At 33.9% G+C, this 19,562-nt stretch overlaps 1 protein-coding gene across 2 annotated transcripts in view; it reads right to left on the reverse strand.

Moving 5' to 3' along the window:
- Positions 1-19,562, reverse strand: part of WDR7 (WD repeat domain 7) — a 486,248-nt gene that overhangs the window by 355,584 nt on the left and 111,102 nt on the right. For both annotated transcript variants that reach the window (XM_044664595.1, XM_044664587.1), the window contains exons 14-15: positions 6,049-6,818; positions 4,608-4,696 (exon numbers count right to left, since the gene is read on the reverse strand). In XM_044664595.1, the coding sequence (XP_044520530.1) occupies positions 4,608-4,696; positions 6,049-6,818 (859 nt within the window). The remainder of the gene's footprint in view (positions 1-4,607; positions 4,697-6,048; positions 6,819-19,562) is intronic.

Raw genomic sequence — 19,562 nt, forward strand, 5'->3', positions numbered from 1 at the left:
GCATCAAAGTCAACAGATTCATGAGAGTGAAAAGGAAAGCTATAACCTAAAAACTACCTTGAATAATACCCAACTTGTGCCCTTGCTGTCACTAAACAATCACAAATCCATAGAAAAGGGCAATGGGTAGCTTTGGGATTCTACATGCTTTGCTCAGTATCTAGTGATTTTATACCATGAATTAATTAAGAAGGTACTGTCCCACATGATCAGAGTAAATGAAGTCAATCCTGATTTTGAAAAGTGGTGTAGAAACTTTTCCCTAAAAATGTTACGGTTTGTATTGTGTAATGATAATCCTTGTGGTTAATGTTACGGTTTGTATTGTGTAATGATAATCCTTGTGGTTAAAAAAGCAGCATTTATATACACATACTAAATCTTAACATGCAGTCTAACACCAAGCTTATTCTTAACCATCAGGCTTCATCATTAATATTGCTTAGTCCCAAATTCAGAAGCAATGCTATATTGAATATCTGATTCTTATTATACATAATCTATTAAATATTTTCAACAAGATAGAATGATTTTTAGGAAAATGGCAAACATGTTATGTAAAGTATCAACTAAAGAAAGCTCTCTCTATATTTTGCTGGTCTAGGCCCATAGGAGCATGGTAATTAGTAAACATAAGATGACATAAACCTAGATGCTTCCTTGCATGACAAGTACACTCAGGACTAGAAATCTACTTCATTTAATAGTTATAAGAATCATATAAGTGATGTACATGAAAAATGTTTGTAAAAAATGGGAAGCAGTTAAAAATTTAAAGAAATCACCATTTTAACAACATGAATTTGGTTACCTTCCATTTTCTCATTCAACAACCCTGCCCCCTTCATTGATGTTTTGTTTGTTTTTTAAAAAGGGAGGAGGAATTCCAGGTCAAACAACTAGCTGGTAAAATCTAATTCACTGTTTCTCACTGAATTTAAATCAGCTTCCCCAAATTTTGAACATTTGTTTTACTTTTGAAAAACTCTTTACAATGTATGTCCTATAGTTAACAACTTTTTGCAATAAAGCTTCCTAGATTTGTTTATAGTGCAGTAAACACTTCTCAATCTCTTATCCTAAAATCATGTTTAAGGATTGTTAGCTCAGAAAATGCAGACGTTTCTCAGTAGACCTTAAGACAGCTTCCACAACTCTACACCAATATATGTGCATTTCTAATGAACACTGATTCCATACCTCTACTGGAATAACTGCAGAAATATGAGTCTATGTACACTACATCAAGGTGAACATGAGGAAAAGGTAATCATAAATCACAATGAAAACAGAGATAAGTTGGGCAGAGTAGAAAGATGAAATTAAAATGGTCTGGCTGATAATGCAGAATCAGAGAACACTTAACTGCTCCGTTACTTTTGAAAGAGACCACTGAATTCTATAATGTTATCCAGAAATGTCTTAATGTCTGACCCTATGTCAACTGAGACTGTGGATGTCTGTGGCCTTTACTGCTGGAGACAAGGATCTGAGAGGCCAGTGTGTGTTTTATTGCTCAATGCTATCCAAATGGAAATTGTTGACCTTATTGCCTAAAATGAGTGCTCTAAAGAGTCTCAATTCTCAATGCCCTTCTCAGTGCTCTCAACACTCAATGCTCTGCCAAGTAGAAGCTGCATTAATGCCTCAGCTTTCAGCCATTTGTACCAAAAGAGAGTGGAATGACTTGACCAGGTCAGCCAACTCAACACAGGTAGGTTGGTGGTTTGATTGATACAAAGTGAACATGTCACAAACTGCTACTGAAGCACTCTAAAAATCTGCTACCATTGCAGAGATGAAAAATAAGTAAACAGAAAAAAACATACTTTAAAAATATTTTAAATACTTTTTAGCAGTATTTTGTGATGAGACTTGAGTTAATTAAATGAAAAACATTCTGTCCTACTAGTCTTTGATATGTATATTTCTTAAAAGGTATTTTAATAAGGTTTTAAAATGAAATGGGAACACTGCTTGCTTCATAAAGTATCACTTTACAAAAGTTTTGCCTAGTGACTAGTAATTCAAGCTTAAACTCTGAAAATATATCTTTATTAAATACTCTGATTTTTTAAATATATTTTTAGGGACTTGGATGTCTTTTTTATTTAAAACAATAAATAAATCCGTGGAGCTGAATCACAGTCAAAGCTTATGTATAAAGTGAACCATTCTAACAAAATATGAAATCGAATTGAAAATATTACTTTTAAGAGAAATTTCCTATGAAAACCTTAAACAAAACTGTCTGAAACAATGTATGAAGAATAATTCTGCACACTAGTAAAGTAAAAATATTTCTCATGGAACATAAAGAAAATAAATAGGTGTGATAACTTCAGGCTTGATTTTTTTTAACTTGGTAGTTAGAAACTGAAGGATAATAAAGACAAAAAGTTAATTAAAATTTGCAGGAAAAGGACAAAAATTTAATGAACTCTACCAAAAGACAATTTCATCTAGCATTTTATTACTTGGCTTGTTCTCTCTTCAGATTATAAGATTTTAAAAATCTGAATGAAACATTTCTAGGGGGGAAAAAAGCAGCATCTGGTAAAAGCCTATGATTTCATCAGAGCAAGGAGCTGTTTCACTCACAGAGATTTCCTAGTTGTGTGACCCATAGAATGTGTGACCATAGAATTCAGAAGGGTAAAGTTTAAAAAAAAATTATTTTCATGAAAGTTTTTTCAATTAACTAAAGAAAGTAAAAACTACAAATAAAATTAATTCTCAGTTATCTTAACTAAGGCAAAATTATAAGGACATAGAATCAAAATATGCAAATTAACTAAAAACAAACTGGAATTAAAGAATATTAAAACTGAAAGGAAACTTGGAGACCAATTAGGTCTACACCCTATGTGTTACACAAGCCCAAAGAGATGGTGACTTATCCTAGGTCATTGAGCTTAGAACTTAAACACAAATCTTCTGATCCAAGTTTACTGATTTTGCTACTGCATTACTACTATTTCATTTGGGAAGATAATGTCAATGTTCTAAGAATTCAGAGTTTATTTTGAACATAATATAACTTCAGATATAAAAATTATGAAATCACCATTTGATTTCATAGTAATAATTCTCTCTTAACCAGTCAAGAGTTGAGCAATAAATAGCCCAACTATCTAGCACTCCCTGCTCCAAAATGTTGATAGACAACAATACCTCTCCGATCAATACAAACAACAATTCTAAGTAAAACTGTTCCCTCTCCTTCCTCCCTCCCCTCTCTGTCTCTCTCCAGTAGCTCATTTTTCAGGCTTAGTTATGCCCTAGAGACCAAGAACTACTTCACAGGAAAAAAAACATTTCCTGGTGGCTGAATGAGGTGAGAAACTCAAGCTTCCTTCCCTTCCAGTTCCTGTTAGACAACAGGCTACAGGCAGAAAACCAAGACATGATTATGTCACTAATAATATAAATCAAAAGGGATGATAATTATTAAAATAATTTACAAGTAAAAAGTCTAATCAATGAAAAAATCTTGTCACTTTTTTATCCACAACATCTCCCAGAGACATCTCCTTCCTTTCATTCCCATAGCCACTATTCGAGTTCAGGCCCTCATTGTCTCTCATTTGGACTACGAAATAAACTCAAAACTGACCTCCCTCTCTCAAGTCTCTCTCTATTTCAATCATCCACCACATGATTGCCAAGAACATTTTATTAACATGTAGATTTGATCATATCACATGCCCCCATACACAATAAACTCCACTAGCTCTATATCATTTACAGTGTGAAATGTAAATTCCTTTGTTTGGCAATTAAATCTCTTCAGAACAAGAACACGGCCCATTTCTACTTTTCTGATCAATCCAGCTACATAAGCCCAAGTGCCATTTCATAAATACAATGCCTCATCTTCTACTGCCATGAATTTGCACTGGCTACTTCACACACCTAGCATGGTCTTTCTCCTTAGGTCTACGTCTACAAAATCTCTCCCTTCCTTCAAGAAACAATTCCCTCATCACCTTCACCTGGAGATTTTTTCCTGATTCATCCAGCTGCAACGTACTTCTACTCTAAGAAAAATCTCTATTGTCTTCATCTCATATATATCAATTTACATACATGTTATCTCCTTGACTAGAATATAACCCCCCGAAGGGAAGGGACTATGTTTGTTTCTTCTTTGTAACTTCAAAGCTTAGCAGAAGACAGGCACAAAGAAAGTACTTAATAAATCCTTGATGGTTGATTTGTTAAATCATAAAACAGATAATCTGTTAGACAATGACAAAAGATTACTATAATAATTAAACTGTAGATTTTTTAAGTCCAAATAAAACCTATAGGTTTCAGATACAATGCCAATTTGACCCTTGCTGTTAGAAAATTAAGGGATTTCTATAGTGTGCACATCAAGAGACATCATAAAACAAAATGTCCAAATGAGTTGGCTATTTATCAATTACTATGTTAAGCATATTTTTAACTTTTATCTTAATTACTCAAATTTTCATCTGGAATATAAAAACATTTCTCTCTTTTAACAATCAAACTAAATTCTGTCATTATATATTATTTACACCTCTTCAATTTTTAAAGCTGAAATGGCAAATCAATTACATAATAAAATTGAACTTTACCTTGTTTAATCTGTCCTTGCACAACATTACTGGAAGTCGGAGGGGAACCCTTCGCTTTAGAAAAGACTGGGGTGCTTGGCCTAGGTGGCCTTTAAAAAAACATATATATAGTTAAACTTATTGGTAATAAACAAGTTCCATTTTAAATATTTGTGGCATTAAAAAAAAGTCTCAAACTTACTGTAACAAATATTTAAATATAATAAGCCTTCCCCCCAAATGTACCAAATGCTGACAAAATACAAATTTGGCATATAGAAAATCTTCTTTGTAAATCTAAAACCTAATTAAGATAACTCAAAACATTGTAACTTATTATATAATGCCCATAACAGGAATGAAAGAAATCTTTAAGAGTTTTTAAAGCCCTAACACTCAAAAGCATGGCTACATAAAAATATTATTAAACTTTCAGTGTCAGTTAAAAGAGAGAGGGAGTAGAACTGAAAAACAAGTAAATGAGTAAATTTTAAAAAGAGAAGAGGGAAAGAGAAAGAGAGAGAGGGAGTATGGCAGGGAGGGAGGGAAAGAGGGAGCCAGAGAGACAAGGAAGGAGGGAGAAGGGAAAAGGAGCGAACGGACACATTATAGTAGAGTAGCCAAAGAGTTGGCTTTGGAGTTTGAAAAACATAGGTTCAAGGCCTATCACCTATAAAAAGGCTATATGATTCTGGATAAGTCACTCAACCTCTAAGGGCTTAGGGCAACTCTGTAAGGATAAAGGTTTCCAGCCATGATTAATGGAAGTTTCACCTATAACTCATGAAATCACAGGGAAAACTTCAGTCTTTATATTACTAAAACAGAAATTTTAGATTGGCTTGCAAAGGACAAAAGTACAAAAGCAGAATCTAAGAAGTTGTTTTTTTTTCATAACTGCATCATATAAAGCTATGATTTAGTCTAAATGTCCTTCTGCATTAAAAAAAATACATTTTTTTCCTCAAAAGAGCTTTAGTACTTCCAAATAAATTCCTTATTATTACACTAAAACATTATTATGCTTTTAAAAAAATCTAAAGCAAAATCAAAGAATAGGCAAAGATACATAATAAGAGCAATCATGCTAACTACACTTAGCATCCTGAATTGAATTTTAGTGGAAACATTTAGCTGGTAAGAATTTCATGGATAGTATTTAATCAAGAGCTGACCTTGAAATGTCATTATCAATAAAATCTATAGCTAAAATCTATTCTCTTCCATATCAAAAAGGTTGTTGATAATTATTTTAGTTGCATAACTTTATTATATTTGTTCTTACATCTTGAGGAAAACAATGTTGTATCAAAACCATACTAAAAGAATTCTTTATGTACATGTCTCTGCAGAACATAGAAAACAGGAACTGATAATCAGAGACAATGCAATGTAGACCTTTAAAAAAGAGCACAAAGTAAATTGCAACAAATGAAATTAAATCAATTAATCATTGTCACACCTGACAGGGCCCTTCTTCATATGATCACCAATAAAAGTTGCATTGGTCATACTCATTAAGGTATTTGCCAAAGATATAATAGACAGAAGGTGTTGAGTCGTGACAGCTCGGGATACTCCATAGGTTCCTTTTCCCACTCCCTCAATGGCTGAGAGTTTTCTTTCCCCTTCTGGTTTTCCATAGGATGGCTTACTTATAGGCTGGTTATGACCAGGAAGCATCAACGACATGTGGCCTCCTCTTGACAAAAGACCAAAGGATACTGTACAGTGGGGTTTAAGCATTCCAAGGCGGTCAAGACAAACTTCATCTAGAACTTCATTCAGACCCCAGGCATGAAGACAAGACATAAACAATTTTGCAGTATCCATTGTTAGATTATACTCTAATAAAGTCAATGGCTTAGATTTGCTAGATCGGTACTCTGGGTCACTGTCTTCTCTCCGCTGCCTCAGTATTTCCTCATCCTCATCTTCATCATCAAGGAGATGCTCCTTTATGTTCTCTTTGATTGTTTCTTTGACTTGTTGGAAGAGAACGGATGCTCTTTTACCAGTCAGGAAAGAGCCCCCTTTGTCAGCACTGCCAGATGCTTTATGCAAACTCTCTGGGGAAATAAGGGCAGTATTCGGCCTAGAGGCTTCTTCAGTCAGGAGCTGAATAATCAAAGCTTCCACATCAAAGAAGAGCACATGTATGTCCGGGTCTGTTAGGTTAGTCTTTATTGCTTGAACCATCAGAGAATTATGAGAATACTTGGGTAAATTTCCCTGCAATAAATATTTTTGAAAGACAGTTAAAATTAAAGCATCTTTTCATGTCACTAATATATTAAATAGTAAAAATAAGTTTGAAAACACATTAAACTAGCTTATTTAGAAAATTGTAAACATACATCAGCTTCTCTAATATTTGATTATTGAGATATAATAGATACAAACTGAGGAAATATAGAAAATGCTGTGATTAAACCTAAGCTGAAACCAAAAAATTCTCAATTCCAATGAAGAAAGATGACCAAGAATCAAATACTTCAGAAAGTCCTTCATTGTGAATTGAATGCAAAAAGAAACTAAAGCATCATATATATATACACAGTGTTACCTTGAAATTCCTCACAGTACTCATATAACTACATGGAATAATTTATTTCTACCCTATAGTAGCAAAAATAGAGAAAGTGTAAAGTAGCTGTGTTTAAACTACAAACATCATGAAAGTAACAAAAATGTTCAGATTTCATTCTTCATAATAAGTTAAATCGGTTTGGAAAAAAAATAATTTCTTGAATCTTAATTAAGTTATCAAGAGATACAACCCAAGATTAATCTTTATTAAGAATTACTTTCAGAAGCCAAGATTATTCTAATCTAGAGTTACTCATTGTGAATACACACACACACACACACACACACACACACACACACACACACGTATGCATACACAGAGTTGTTCAGGCATATGTACTACTATTCGGCGGTGCTATTAACAAAACATGAGGCATTCAAATAATTGTTGCTTTAACTCCACACAGATAATGTAGGCATACACATAACAGCATTTATGCATTACAACTAAAGATGTACATCACTGAATGTCAACATTAACAAGTTCATCTTAAGCCAGGCATGGTGGCACATGGCTATAATCTCTGCTACTGGGGAGGCTACGGATAGTGGATGGCTTGAATTCAAGTTCAGAACTACAGTTAGGCTAAAGCCAATCAGGCATCTATGTAAAATCTGACTCCAAAATGTACTGAGCCATTGTGGGGTTGGAGGGAGGAGTGAAGAAGGAGGCCAACAGGCTGCCTAAGGAGGGACAAACCAGCCCAGATTGGAAATGGTTCAGATCAAAATATCTGTGCTGAGCAGTAGTGGTATCAATCCCCTAAGTGAGCTTATTTTTCCGCATAGACAGGATAATGAGATGTAGCCAGTCATTTGGTCATAAATGAACAAATAAATGGATAAGCAAACAAATTAATGAATAAAGATAAACAAAACAAGCTGATCTTAAGATGAGATTGACTAGGACATTTATTATCAACATCAACTCAAAAAGAAGAATATATTTGCAAGCTGCAATGGGTATTTTTTTTTTGAAAATTCAAAATTCTTTTCAGGATAAAATAATAAGGAATATATGTATAGCTAATGAGTATTTATTTATAATATAGAATCAAGAAACTCTCCTAAAAATGATTGACAATGCAAGAATAACTTAAAAAATTGGGGGTTTAGGAGTTTAATTGTTGAAGGTGGATAGCTTCAGAATTGTTTGTTCTAGTTCCCAACATGTGGTTCACTAACCTTAGCTATTCCAAGTTTGCCAATGAATCTCTTAAGATGCCAATCTCTATTCACTATGACAGTGATGGGCAAACTATTCTCTTCAGTTTAAATATGGGTTCTATACAAGAAAGTTGTACTTATACTACTATTAAGATGAAAAACTTCATTTGTGGAAATTTGTGATCACCAATTCTAAGGCAAAATCTTTAAGAAATGGCACACTACTATAATAACTACAAAATAAGTCATAATAAAATTAAGGGAAATTTAGCTTATTACACATTCCCAAACCTGTCCTGACTCCCATTCCTGACTCCTGACATTAGTTTAAGATGTCAGAGGGGCTGGAAGGTGCAGTGGAAAGGGGGAAGGAAGCAGTTCCACCTGAGTCCCCCCAACCCTGCCTTTCTAATAACTAACTCTAGCAGATGGCACATGTCCACAGAGAGGTCTCTGCATGCCATCTTTGACACATGTGCCATAGGTTTGCCACCATGGATGTAGGAGGATCATAGACAGATTTGGAAAAGACCTTTAGAAGCAATCTAGTTGAACTCTTTCATTTTACAGATAAGGAAACTTCAGCCCAGAATAGTTAAGAGATTTGATTGCCAAAAGTCATAAAAGTGTTAAGTAATGAAGGCAAGACTACATGACAAGTCTTCTGATTCCAAAGTCAGTGCTTGTTTTTCTATGCCCCAATACTTTGAAAAACATTTTATGTTGCAAATGTTTTCCTTAGAGTTCCAATGCCATCAAAATTTATTTATGATGTAAGCAATTCAAAAGCAATCAATTAGTTTATGACAAGAAAAAGACATGTTCATAGTGTGGCCCCACATAAAGACCAGAAGAAACCTCTTTATATTAGGGTGGCTACTAACCTTTTCTAAACGACATTCTAATGTTCTTTTCTCACGATATTTCCCCTTCCTAAAAAGTATAGTACTGGATGCATTCACCTTCTAAAATTTAAATGTAGTAAAATTAAAATTTTAAGAATCTTTTAAAATCCTTGGATAATAAAGCCAGAATTAGGGATAATAGGTATGAGAAAATGTCATTCCATGAAATATAAATTAATTCCAAAGAGGTATTTTATATATCAAGTATAATTCCACTTGTCAATAAGTGAAAGAGAATCAGAACTGCCTTGATCTATTTTGAAGAATGCTACCCAGAGAATAACTCTGTATGATAAATGCTCTAATCCAAGACAACATCTAAAACCAAGAAATTTAATTATGTGTATTGTCTTCATTGTGAGGAAAGAGAGTTTTAGTTGGTTTATAGTAGAAGTCTAAACAGTTATTTTGTTGGACTGTGTATGTGTATACATGTACATATATGCATATATGTACTATTTATACATGCATAATTTTGAGTATGTATATATATTACATATATATTCATTCAACAATTCTATCATCCCCATATGTCAAATAACCTAAACTCCAAACTAGACTTTACAATAAAAAAACAAACTGTCCAACAACAAAAAAGAAGACAGTAGTTTATAGGGATGGATATGCATATATACATACATATTTCTTTTTATCTATTTGCCACAGTTAGATTGTCACCTTCGTTTGTTCTCTAACATTTTAGAACTGCAAGAGATCTTAGATATTACCTAGGTCAACTTTCCAACCAAAGAAGGAATTTCTTCTGCAATATCAGTATCAGATCTAGCTTCATTTAAGCATATCTAGTGACAGAAAGCTCTTATCATACAAAATTCACCACCTTATTCCATATTTAGTTATCTCTATTTACTTTAAAAGTTATTTCAATTTGGCCTCAGACATTTCCTAGTTTGTGATACTGCCTTGCCCTTATCACTGTTCTGTGTTGGAACCAATACACAGTATTGATTCTAAGATGGAAGGCTAAGGATTTTTTTTTAAAAGTTACTCCTTATAGTTTGAAACAAAATTTGAATTCCTTTAACTTCTACTGATTGATCTTATTTGACCTTTTTTGCCTACACACAATAGGATTGTTCCATTCTAGAAGAATTAGAACAAATTTTGGCTATGACAGCCTACACACTCATTATTGCACTTCACAGAGGTAGCATAGTAGAGAGGGAAGAGCACCAGATACAGAATTAAAAGGCTAGAGATGATGATGATGATGATGATGATGATGACGATGATGATGATGATGATTATGATGAAGCATTTATATGGCACTTACCTTGTGCAAGATGTAATTCTAAACCCTTTGCAAATACTATCTTATTTGATCCTCATAGCAACCCTGGGAGGTAGGTAGAGTATTATCCCCATTTTATAATTGAGGAAACTGAGGCAGAGGTTAAGTGATAGTCTAAGGCAGTGATGGGCAAACTTTTTAAAGAGGGGGCCAAAGGAAAGGAAATGCTCATCTGTCAGTCTGTTTCTAAGGCAACTCTTTCAAAGTTTCATTGTATTGTATCCTACTCATTGTATTCGTCAGATTAGGAATAATGTCTCAAAGCCAGATAGAACATTTCAGGGGGCCACATCTGGCCCGTGGTCTGTAGTTTGCCCATCACTGGCCTAAGATAATAAAGCTAGTGTTTAAGTTAGGATTTAAACTCAGGTTTTTTCTAACCCCAGGACAAGTACCCTATCCCACTTCACCACCACAGCTGTAGCATTTGTGTGACCTTGGACAAATTATTAGTCATTCAAACTCCCCAGGCCTCAGTTTGCTCATTTGAAAGGTCAAGACAATAAAATTCATACTACTCATGTATCACAGTATAGTGGATAAGACTGCTGGACTTGGAGCCAGAAATAGTGGGTTCAGATCCTATCTCTAACGTTAATTAGCTATGTGACCACAAACAAACCTCATAATTTCTCTGAGCCTTAATTTTTTTCTGTAAAATTATGATAGTAATATCACAGTGTTGTTTTTAGGCTCAAATACAATAACATATGCAAAATGTTTTTAAATCTTAAAGCATTATATGCATTAGGTGTTATTATTACCTAACACATAGATTTTAGATAGCATTTTGTAAACTCCTAAATGCTATTTAAGGCAAGCTCTACATTCTGTACATTTTATCTCACTGTTTTGCCAGTTGTTCTTGATACACGATATTCTTTCTTCTGTCTTCAAGTATGTTTGCTTTCTCAGTTTCTCTCTCCACCCCTAACCCCTATTTCAGGACCTATCTTTTGGAATCACTAGTTTCTTTAAAGGTTTGACTCGGGTGTTATCTCCAACATGAGTGTTTTCCTGACTTCCCTCAAGTTATTACTGTTAACCCAGAAATTATTTATAATGTATTTATACTTTATATATCTTCAGCTATGTACTCCCTTCATATTTACTCATCGGCCTTCCTCCCAACCTCCAAAATCACCAATACTAGCAAAAATAAAAGCTGCTTGAGAACAGGGATTATTTATTTTATTTCTCTTTTCACACCTAGCATCATGTTGGCGAACCTATGGCATGCATGTCAAAGAGGGCTGCTCCCTTCCCCCTCTCCATGCACACCTGAGGATATTTCTCACACCACCTGCCCCTCTTCCCAGCAGACAATGGGAGCACTTCTTCCCTCCCCTGCCTGGGGTAGAGAAAGGAAGCTCACATGCAGTGTGAGGGTCACAGTTTGGGCACTCTGTCTCTATAAGGTTTGCCATCACTGGAGCCTTAGCATAATGCCTTGCAGAGATAGATGAATAGATTAGATAAGAGATGGGTGGATAAATGGAGAGGGGAGACAGACAGACAGACAGACAAACAGAGACAGAGAAAGCAAGTGCTTAATAAATTGAATTGAAATAATTATTTTTACTATCCTAGTTAGCTAAAGCCAATGATTCTCCTTTCTAGGAAGAAATGTAATATATTATAATAGAAAAGGACATATACTCTAGTCTAGAAGAGATTAGAAAAACTTAAGTGATTGTTCTTCTTCTAATAACAAATCACATGACCTTGTACAGGTCACTTCCCTTTCTAGGCCTCCCATCACTTCTATTTCCCACATTATAGGTAATGGGCCTATATAGGTTAACTTCTCCTGTTGAAGGATTGGAGGAAAGAAAGAGAGATCTTTTTTTCCCCAATGAGACCAAAAGAGACATGATATCTAACAATTTTTTTTAATTTTTAAAGAGTCCCTTTATGTCCAAAGAAAGCATTTGTATTTTCTTTGGAACAAACCCTTAAATTACATGGAGTTCTACACACTGGGATTCTACCTACATAAGAAAAGAATGGTCAGTGAATGAATGTTAAAATACCCTTCCCAAAACTCCAAAGTATATTACCAATAACAAAAGTCATATGTAATCTGAAGTAATAGTTTAGAGATATAATGGCCACCAGTTCACATTCCTAACATAACAGAATGACAACACTATGACTATCTGACATTGGCAAATGAGGGAAGTGACAGATGTGCCAGACTATGGGAATAGGCATTTATACTTAGCTGTAGTACATACATCATTTTTCAGAATCTTATGAATTCACAGAAGCCATTTAGCATCTCTAGAAACTGCTCAGATCTATCTATCTAATACAGACATTGCATAATTATAATAAAAAAAAATTAGAGGTTTAGTTTTGCCCCTCACCATTAGAGTACTTCTCTTTTGCTTGTTTTTGAACAATCAATCAGTTAAGTGATTGTTTACTGTGTATCAGAAAGTAAGGACTGAGAATAAACAAAGATAAAGTGAAATAGTCCTTGGAGACAACATGTACATTGATACATGCATACATAATATATACAAAATGAACACAAGGTAGTATTAGTAAGGGGAATACCTCCAGTAGGGGGGGGAGGGGAAGGGATAAAAAATGTGAAGGCATTCACAAAAGGTTTCTTGTAAAAGGTGACACATAAGCTGATTTTTGAACAAAACCAATGATTCCAAAAGGTTTCAGTAAAGAGGCACTGCACTGCAGATCAGAGTCAGCCAATGAGAAGGCACAGGGATGGGTTATTGAGCTTCATGTGTGAAATAGACCAATGTGATTGGATCAAAGAGTATGGTGAGAGAAGTAATGCTTCAGAAAACAATGGGGCAAAAAGGGGCCAAGTTGTGAGAAAGACCAGGGACAAACTTTCTATAAGTACTATCTAGACTAATAAGAGACAGTAAATACAAAAAATCTGTTGCTTATAACCATAGAAATCCAAATATACATATGTACACAAACATACACATTGCATTGCACTCTAAAAAAGGCTTCTAAAATATGTTTAACAATATTTAGCATTAATAATGAAAGCAGATATCTCCTTATAACTATATGTTTTCTATGTGGAAAAATATCAATTTAAGTATCTGAAGTGCCAATTAGGCATCCTGCTATCAAATGAAACAAAAATAGAGAATTATTTAGTTGTTTACTATCTTAGCAAAAAAAGACAAAAAAGAATTGTCATATATATTGAGGGCAATAAGTGAATATTATACATCAACTAAAATGTGAAAAGATAATAATCAGAAAAATATTATTCTCAATCAAGTATTAACCTTTTTCTCCATACCCAGAAACATCAGCATAGTGCAGAATGTAACAAAACATAATGCAACAAAAAATACTGTAAAAGCATAGCCTACAGAAGGGAAAAATGTTGATTAGCTAAAAATGCAGTTGAGTTCATTTTTTGAAAATGATTCATTACTACCTGAATTTAGAGGCACCTATCCTCTGCAATATAATTACTCACAAAAAAAGCTAACAAAACTCATTTCCCCAAGAGCACAGTTATTACGTCTGTCGCTTCCCATTCCTTCTACCTCACCAAACACCAGTGTTATTTATAAAGGGGTTTGTAGTTTAAATTTACTTAATGGATAGAAAATAAGATTGTTATAATGGTGGCAATTTTACTGTTTTACTATTTACCCCAACATTTCTGCTTAAAACTTTTAACTATAAATCAGTTTTTGGCATCACAGTTTTTATAGCCAGAATTTACAAGTTTTACAAAATACTGGCTTGTATTTTCTTCTTGTTAAAGCAATGCAAAAAATGATTATCAACTGAAATGTTAATTTCTTCAGAGATCAAAATTAAAATATGGAGAATTTCTTTCAACTAACATTATAACATCAGCAAAACACTATGCTATATCTACACATTTGTAAAAGGCCTTGATTTTTCTTGCCTTCTCAATGAGTAGAAGATGGAGAGAGGGAGAGAGAGAATTTGAAACTGATAATAAATTAAAACTGAATTTAAAAAAATAGAAAATGTCTATGCTAAATCACAGATAGATTCAATTGAAGAAACAAGAACAACGTTTTGAATCAACTATGAAACTATAATGACACTTAGAAATCAAGCAAGAGGCATGAAGATATATAATATACCTATATATGCATATCAATAAATATTATGATAGATATTTGAAACAAGGAAGAACACACAGTATACTACTTTAATTGACATTATTACTTTGTAAAGCAATTTACTGATGTATATAAACAATATACATTGAGGATTGTTTTTCGTCTTCTACGTAGAAAACATAGAATTGATCTTGCCATACTTTTTTAATATAAGAAAAAATACTTTAGCTAATAGCATATGCAAAATACTTGTGAAAAAGATACTACTTTGTTGAAAAACAGAACAGAAAGGTAACATTAAATTTGAAAAGTATAGCCATTAAAATAAGTTGGCTTTTGCATGAACTATTTTGAAGATATTATTAAATTATAATTGTACATCTAAATGAAATACACTTTCATAAACCTAAGGAATTTCCATAATATTCTATTTCAATATTAATGGCTCTAAACTGAAAACAAATGGGACTATTAAGAAAATGTACGACAATAAAATAAGGATGGATATTTGGTGCCCTCTGCTGTTCTACTACTGTTATTGAGTCACTAAAAATAAAATTTTAAAATTGAATTCCTTTTTCAAAATGACTTTGAATTGGAACTAGATATAACTATTTGATTCTCAAAGCAAAAGAGAGGTAAGGTTTAGGTAGAATGCTATCAAGTAGGTATTATCTATCTAATCATTGGAATGGTCAATACATTTTTCTCTTTGGTTTTTATTAGGGAAAACAACTTTCATAAAAAAAGTCATTTCATGCTTTGTAGGCCCCCTTGAAAGTCATAAAGACTTAGGTTCAAGTCTTGCCTCTGACACATGCTGTCTCTGAGACTGTCGGAATGTCATTTAACCCCTCAAGGCCCAGACAATTCTCTAAGATAAGTTTAGGAGGAAATAAAATTCATCAACCTACATCAGTATAAGTTCACATATCAGGAGTTCCCCAAACTACTGAAATCATAGATGCAGACTGTTCTCCTATAAAATACAAGTATTAAATCTGCTGATGAATTCAAGAGTATTTTAAAGGGAATGCCTTATAAAGGCATTTTTATTTTTGTTTTATGTCTTATAATATGAGAAGGCTATTCCTTAGCTAAATATTCAGCAGCTGGGGGATTCTGGGAAGATGGTGGCTTAGATGGAGCAAATCTTAAGACATCCACACCCTTTCCACATCGAGATAGAAAACAAAGCCCTTTGAGAAGAAAGAGAACCAATTCTAACAAGACAGAGCAGAGGAATTCTACTGCTGGACAACTGAAGAGCTATGCCAAGAAAAAGGCTTGAATTCTTGTTGAGTATGAGGGTACATAAGGAGAATCCCAGGACCCCTCCCCACAGGCTGTGCGGAGCCTCCAGCAGCCCCTGAAATCTCCAGGTAGGCTGTCACCTTCCCGGAGAAAGGACCTTGCTGGCGCTGGACTAGGGGAATTGAACACAGGCACTGGGGAAGTGGCTAGAGGAGAAAGCCAGAGAACACAGCAAAAATGCTTGGAAGATGGTGGCTTAGATGGAGCAAAACTTCAAACCTATTTGCTTTACCACACCAAGATAGAAAACAAAGTGTTTCAAGAGGAAAGAAAACCAGGTCTAACTGCAGAACAAAGCAGGGGGACCCTAAAGCAAGACGGTCATGAAAACATTCCATCTTGCCTCCCACACACACTTTTTTTTCTCTCAAGGTTTTAGCAATACAAACTAATCCAGTCCAGGCTTAATCCCATCAATTGGACAAACAAGAAGTCTTCAGAAAGCAGGGAAACTTGAACACCCCTCCCCCATAGACTGCAGAGAACATAACTACAAATCTCCATTTCCAGCTAGAGGAAGATCTTTCATCAAAGATCATTAAATCCATCTGTTTAAACTAGCAGAACAGAGAAGATAAAAATATGAGAAAACAACAGAAAAAGAGAAAAGAAATTACAATTAATAGCTACTTACTTTTCAGGAAGCAAAAAAAAAAAAAAAAAAAAAAAAAAAAGAACAAATGAAATAGAAGATCAGGAATCTCCAGTGAAATGGACACAAGCTTTGGAAGATCTCAAAATTCAATTAACCCAAGAACCTCAGGAACTCAAAAAACAATCAAAGTTTTGTTTTATAAAGACTGAAAACATGAAAGAACAAAGGCTGAAGACGTTTTGAAAAAGGAAATACATGAATTAAAACAAGAAAACAAAGTCTTAAAAGCCAAAATTGACCAGCTCAAAAACGAAGCAAAGAAAGCAAAAGATGATCTATAAAGAAAATCAGACCAGAAGAAGGATGACCAAAAAGCAAGGGATGAAATTCAGTCTTTAAAAAATAGAACTCAACAACTAGAAGTAAATGACTTCACAAGGCAGCAAGAATATATAAAACAAAATTTTAAAAATGAAAAATTTGAGAGGAATATGAAACACCTCATTGATACAACCAAAGATCTGGAGAACAGATCTCGAAGAGACAATTATTGGTCTACTGGAACATCATGACAAAAGAAAAAGTCTGGACAACATCCTACAGGAAATTATCCAAGAACACTGCCCTGACGTTCTTGAACAAGAGGGAAAAGTGGAAATTGAAAGAATCCACAGATCACCTCCTAAATTTAATCCAAAACTGACAACTTCCAGGAATATTATAGCCAAATTCAAAAACTACCAGACCAAGGAAAAAAATATTACAAGGTGCTGAGAAGAAGTTATTCAGATACCAGGGAACCACAGTTAGGTAACACAGGATCTGGCTGCCTCTACATTGAAGGACAGGAAGGCATGGAATATAATATTCCGGAAAGCAAGAGAACTAGGTCTACAACCAAGAATCAACTATCCAACAAAACTGATTATATTTTTGCAGAGAAAATTATGATCATTCAGTAAAACAGAAGACTTCCAAGCATTCATAAAGAAAAAAACAGACTTAGAGAGTTTGCTGCCCAAATACAGAACTCAAGAGAATCACCATGAGGTAATTAAGAGAGCAGGGGCTGGGGGCGGGATTTTTTTTTAAGGGACCTAATAAAAAGGTGGAGCAAAATCTATTGGGCTTCAACTAAGAAAAAGAAGGCAGGAGTTGCAATCATGATTTCTAACAGAGTCAAAGTAATAATAGATCTGGTCAAAAGAGATAGGGAAGGTATAACAAAAAAGAAATATCAGTACTCAACATGTATGCACCAAATGATACAGGATCCAAATTTCTAAAAGAGAAGCTACTGGAGCTCAATGACGAAATAGAGAGCAAAACTATACTAGTGGGTGACCTCAACCTTCCCCTATCAGATATAGATAAATCAAACCAAAAAATAAATAAGAAAGAGATAAGAGAGGTAAATTAAATCCTAGAAAAATTAGAGTTAACAGATATATGGAGAAAAATAAATAGGGACAAAAAGGATACACCTTCATTTCAGCAGCACATGGAACATTCACAAAGATTGATCATGCACTAGGGCATAGAAATTTGGCAAACAAATGCCAAAAAGGCAGAAATAATAAATGCAACCTTTTCGAATCATAATGCAATAAAAATAGTTATTGGCAAGGATACAAGGAGAGGCAAACCAAAAACTAATTGGAAATTAAATAATAGGATTCTCCAAAATAAGTTAGTTAAAGAACAAATCATAGAAACAATTAATAATTTCATTGAAGATAATGACAATAATGAGACTTCTTACCAAAACCTATGGGATGCAGCCAAAGCAGTTCTAAGGGGAAAATTTATATCACTGAGTGCATATATTAACAAATTAGGGAAGGCAGAGGTTAATAATTTGGGAATACAACTTAAAAAACTAGAAAGCGAACAAATTAAAAAGCCCAAGATGAAAACTAAATTAGAAATACTAAAAGTCAGGGGACAGCTGGGTGGCTCAGTAGATTGAGAGCCAGGCTCTTACCGCTCTTCTGCCTTAGAGCCAATACACAGTATTGACTCCAAAATGGAAGGTAAAGGTTAAAAAAAAAAAAGAAATACTAAAAATCAAGGAAGAAATTAATAAAATTGAAAGTAAAAGAACTATTAAAGTAATAAATAAGATTAGAAGCTGGTACTTTGAAAAAAACAGATAAAATAGACAAAGTACTGGTAAATCTAATTAAAAAAAAGGAAAGAAGAAAAACAAATTAACAGTATCGAAGATGAAAAGGGAAACCTGACCTCTAATGAAAAGGAAATTAAGACAATCATTAAAAACTATTTTGCTCAATTATATGGCAATAAATATAGCAATTTAAGTGATATGGATGAATATTTACAAAACTAAATTGCCTAGATTAACAGCAGAAGAAATAGAATACTTAAATAATCCCATATCAGAAAAAGAAATTGAACAAGCCATCAAAGAACTCACTAAGAAAAATCGCCAGGGCCTGATGGATTCACAATTCTATCAAACATTCAAAGAACAACTAATCCCAATAATATACAAATTATTTGACATAATAAGCAAAGAAGGAGCTCTACCAAATTCCTTTTATGGCACTAATATGGTACTGATTCCAAAGCCAGGCAGACCAAAAACAGAGAAAGAAAACTACAGACCAATCTCCCTAATGAACATAGATGCAAAAATCTTAAATAGAATACTAGCAAAAACACTCCAGCAAGTGATCATGAGGGTTATCAACCGTGATCAGGTGGGATTTATACCAGGAATGCAAGGATGGTTCAACATTAGGAAAACCATCCACATAATTGACTATATCAACAAGCTAACAAACAAAAATCACATCATTATCTCAATAGATGCTGAAAAACCTTTGACAAAATACAACACCCATTCCTACTGAAAACACTAGAAAGTATAGGAATAGAACGATCTTTCCTAAAAATAATAAACAGTATATATTTAAAAGGTTACAGGTCCGGGCCTAGAGAAAGGATAAAGGTGTGGTACAGGACATTCCT

This window comes from Gracilinanus agilis, chromosome 1 (assembly GCF_016433145.1).
Source record: "Gracilinanus agilis isolate LMUSP501 chromosome 1, AgileGrace, whole genome shotgun sequence".
Lineage (NCBI taxonomy): Eukaryota > Metazoa > Chordata > Mammalia > Didelphimorphia > Didelphidae > Gracilinanus > Gracilinanus agilis.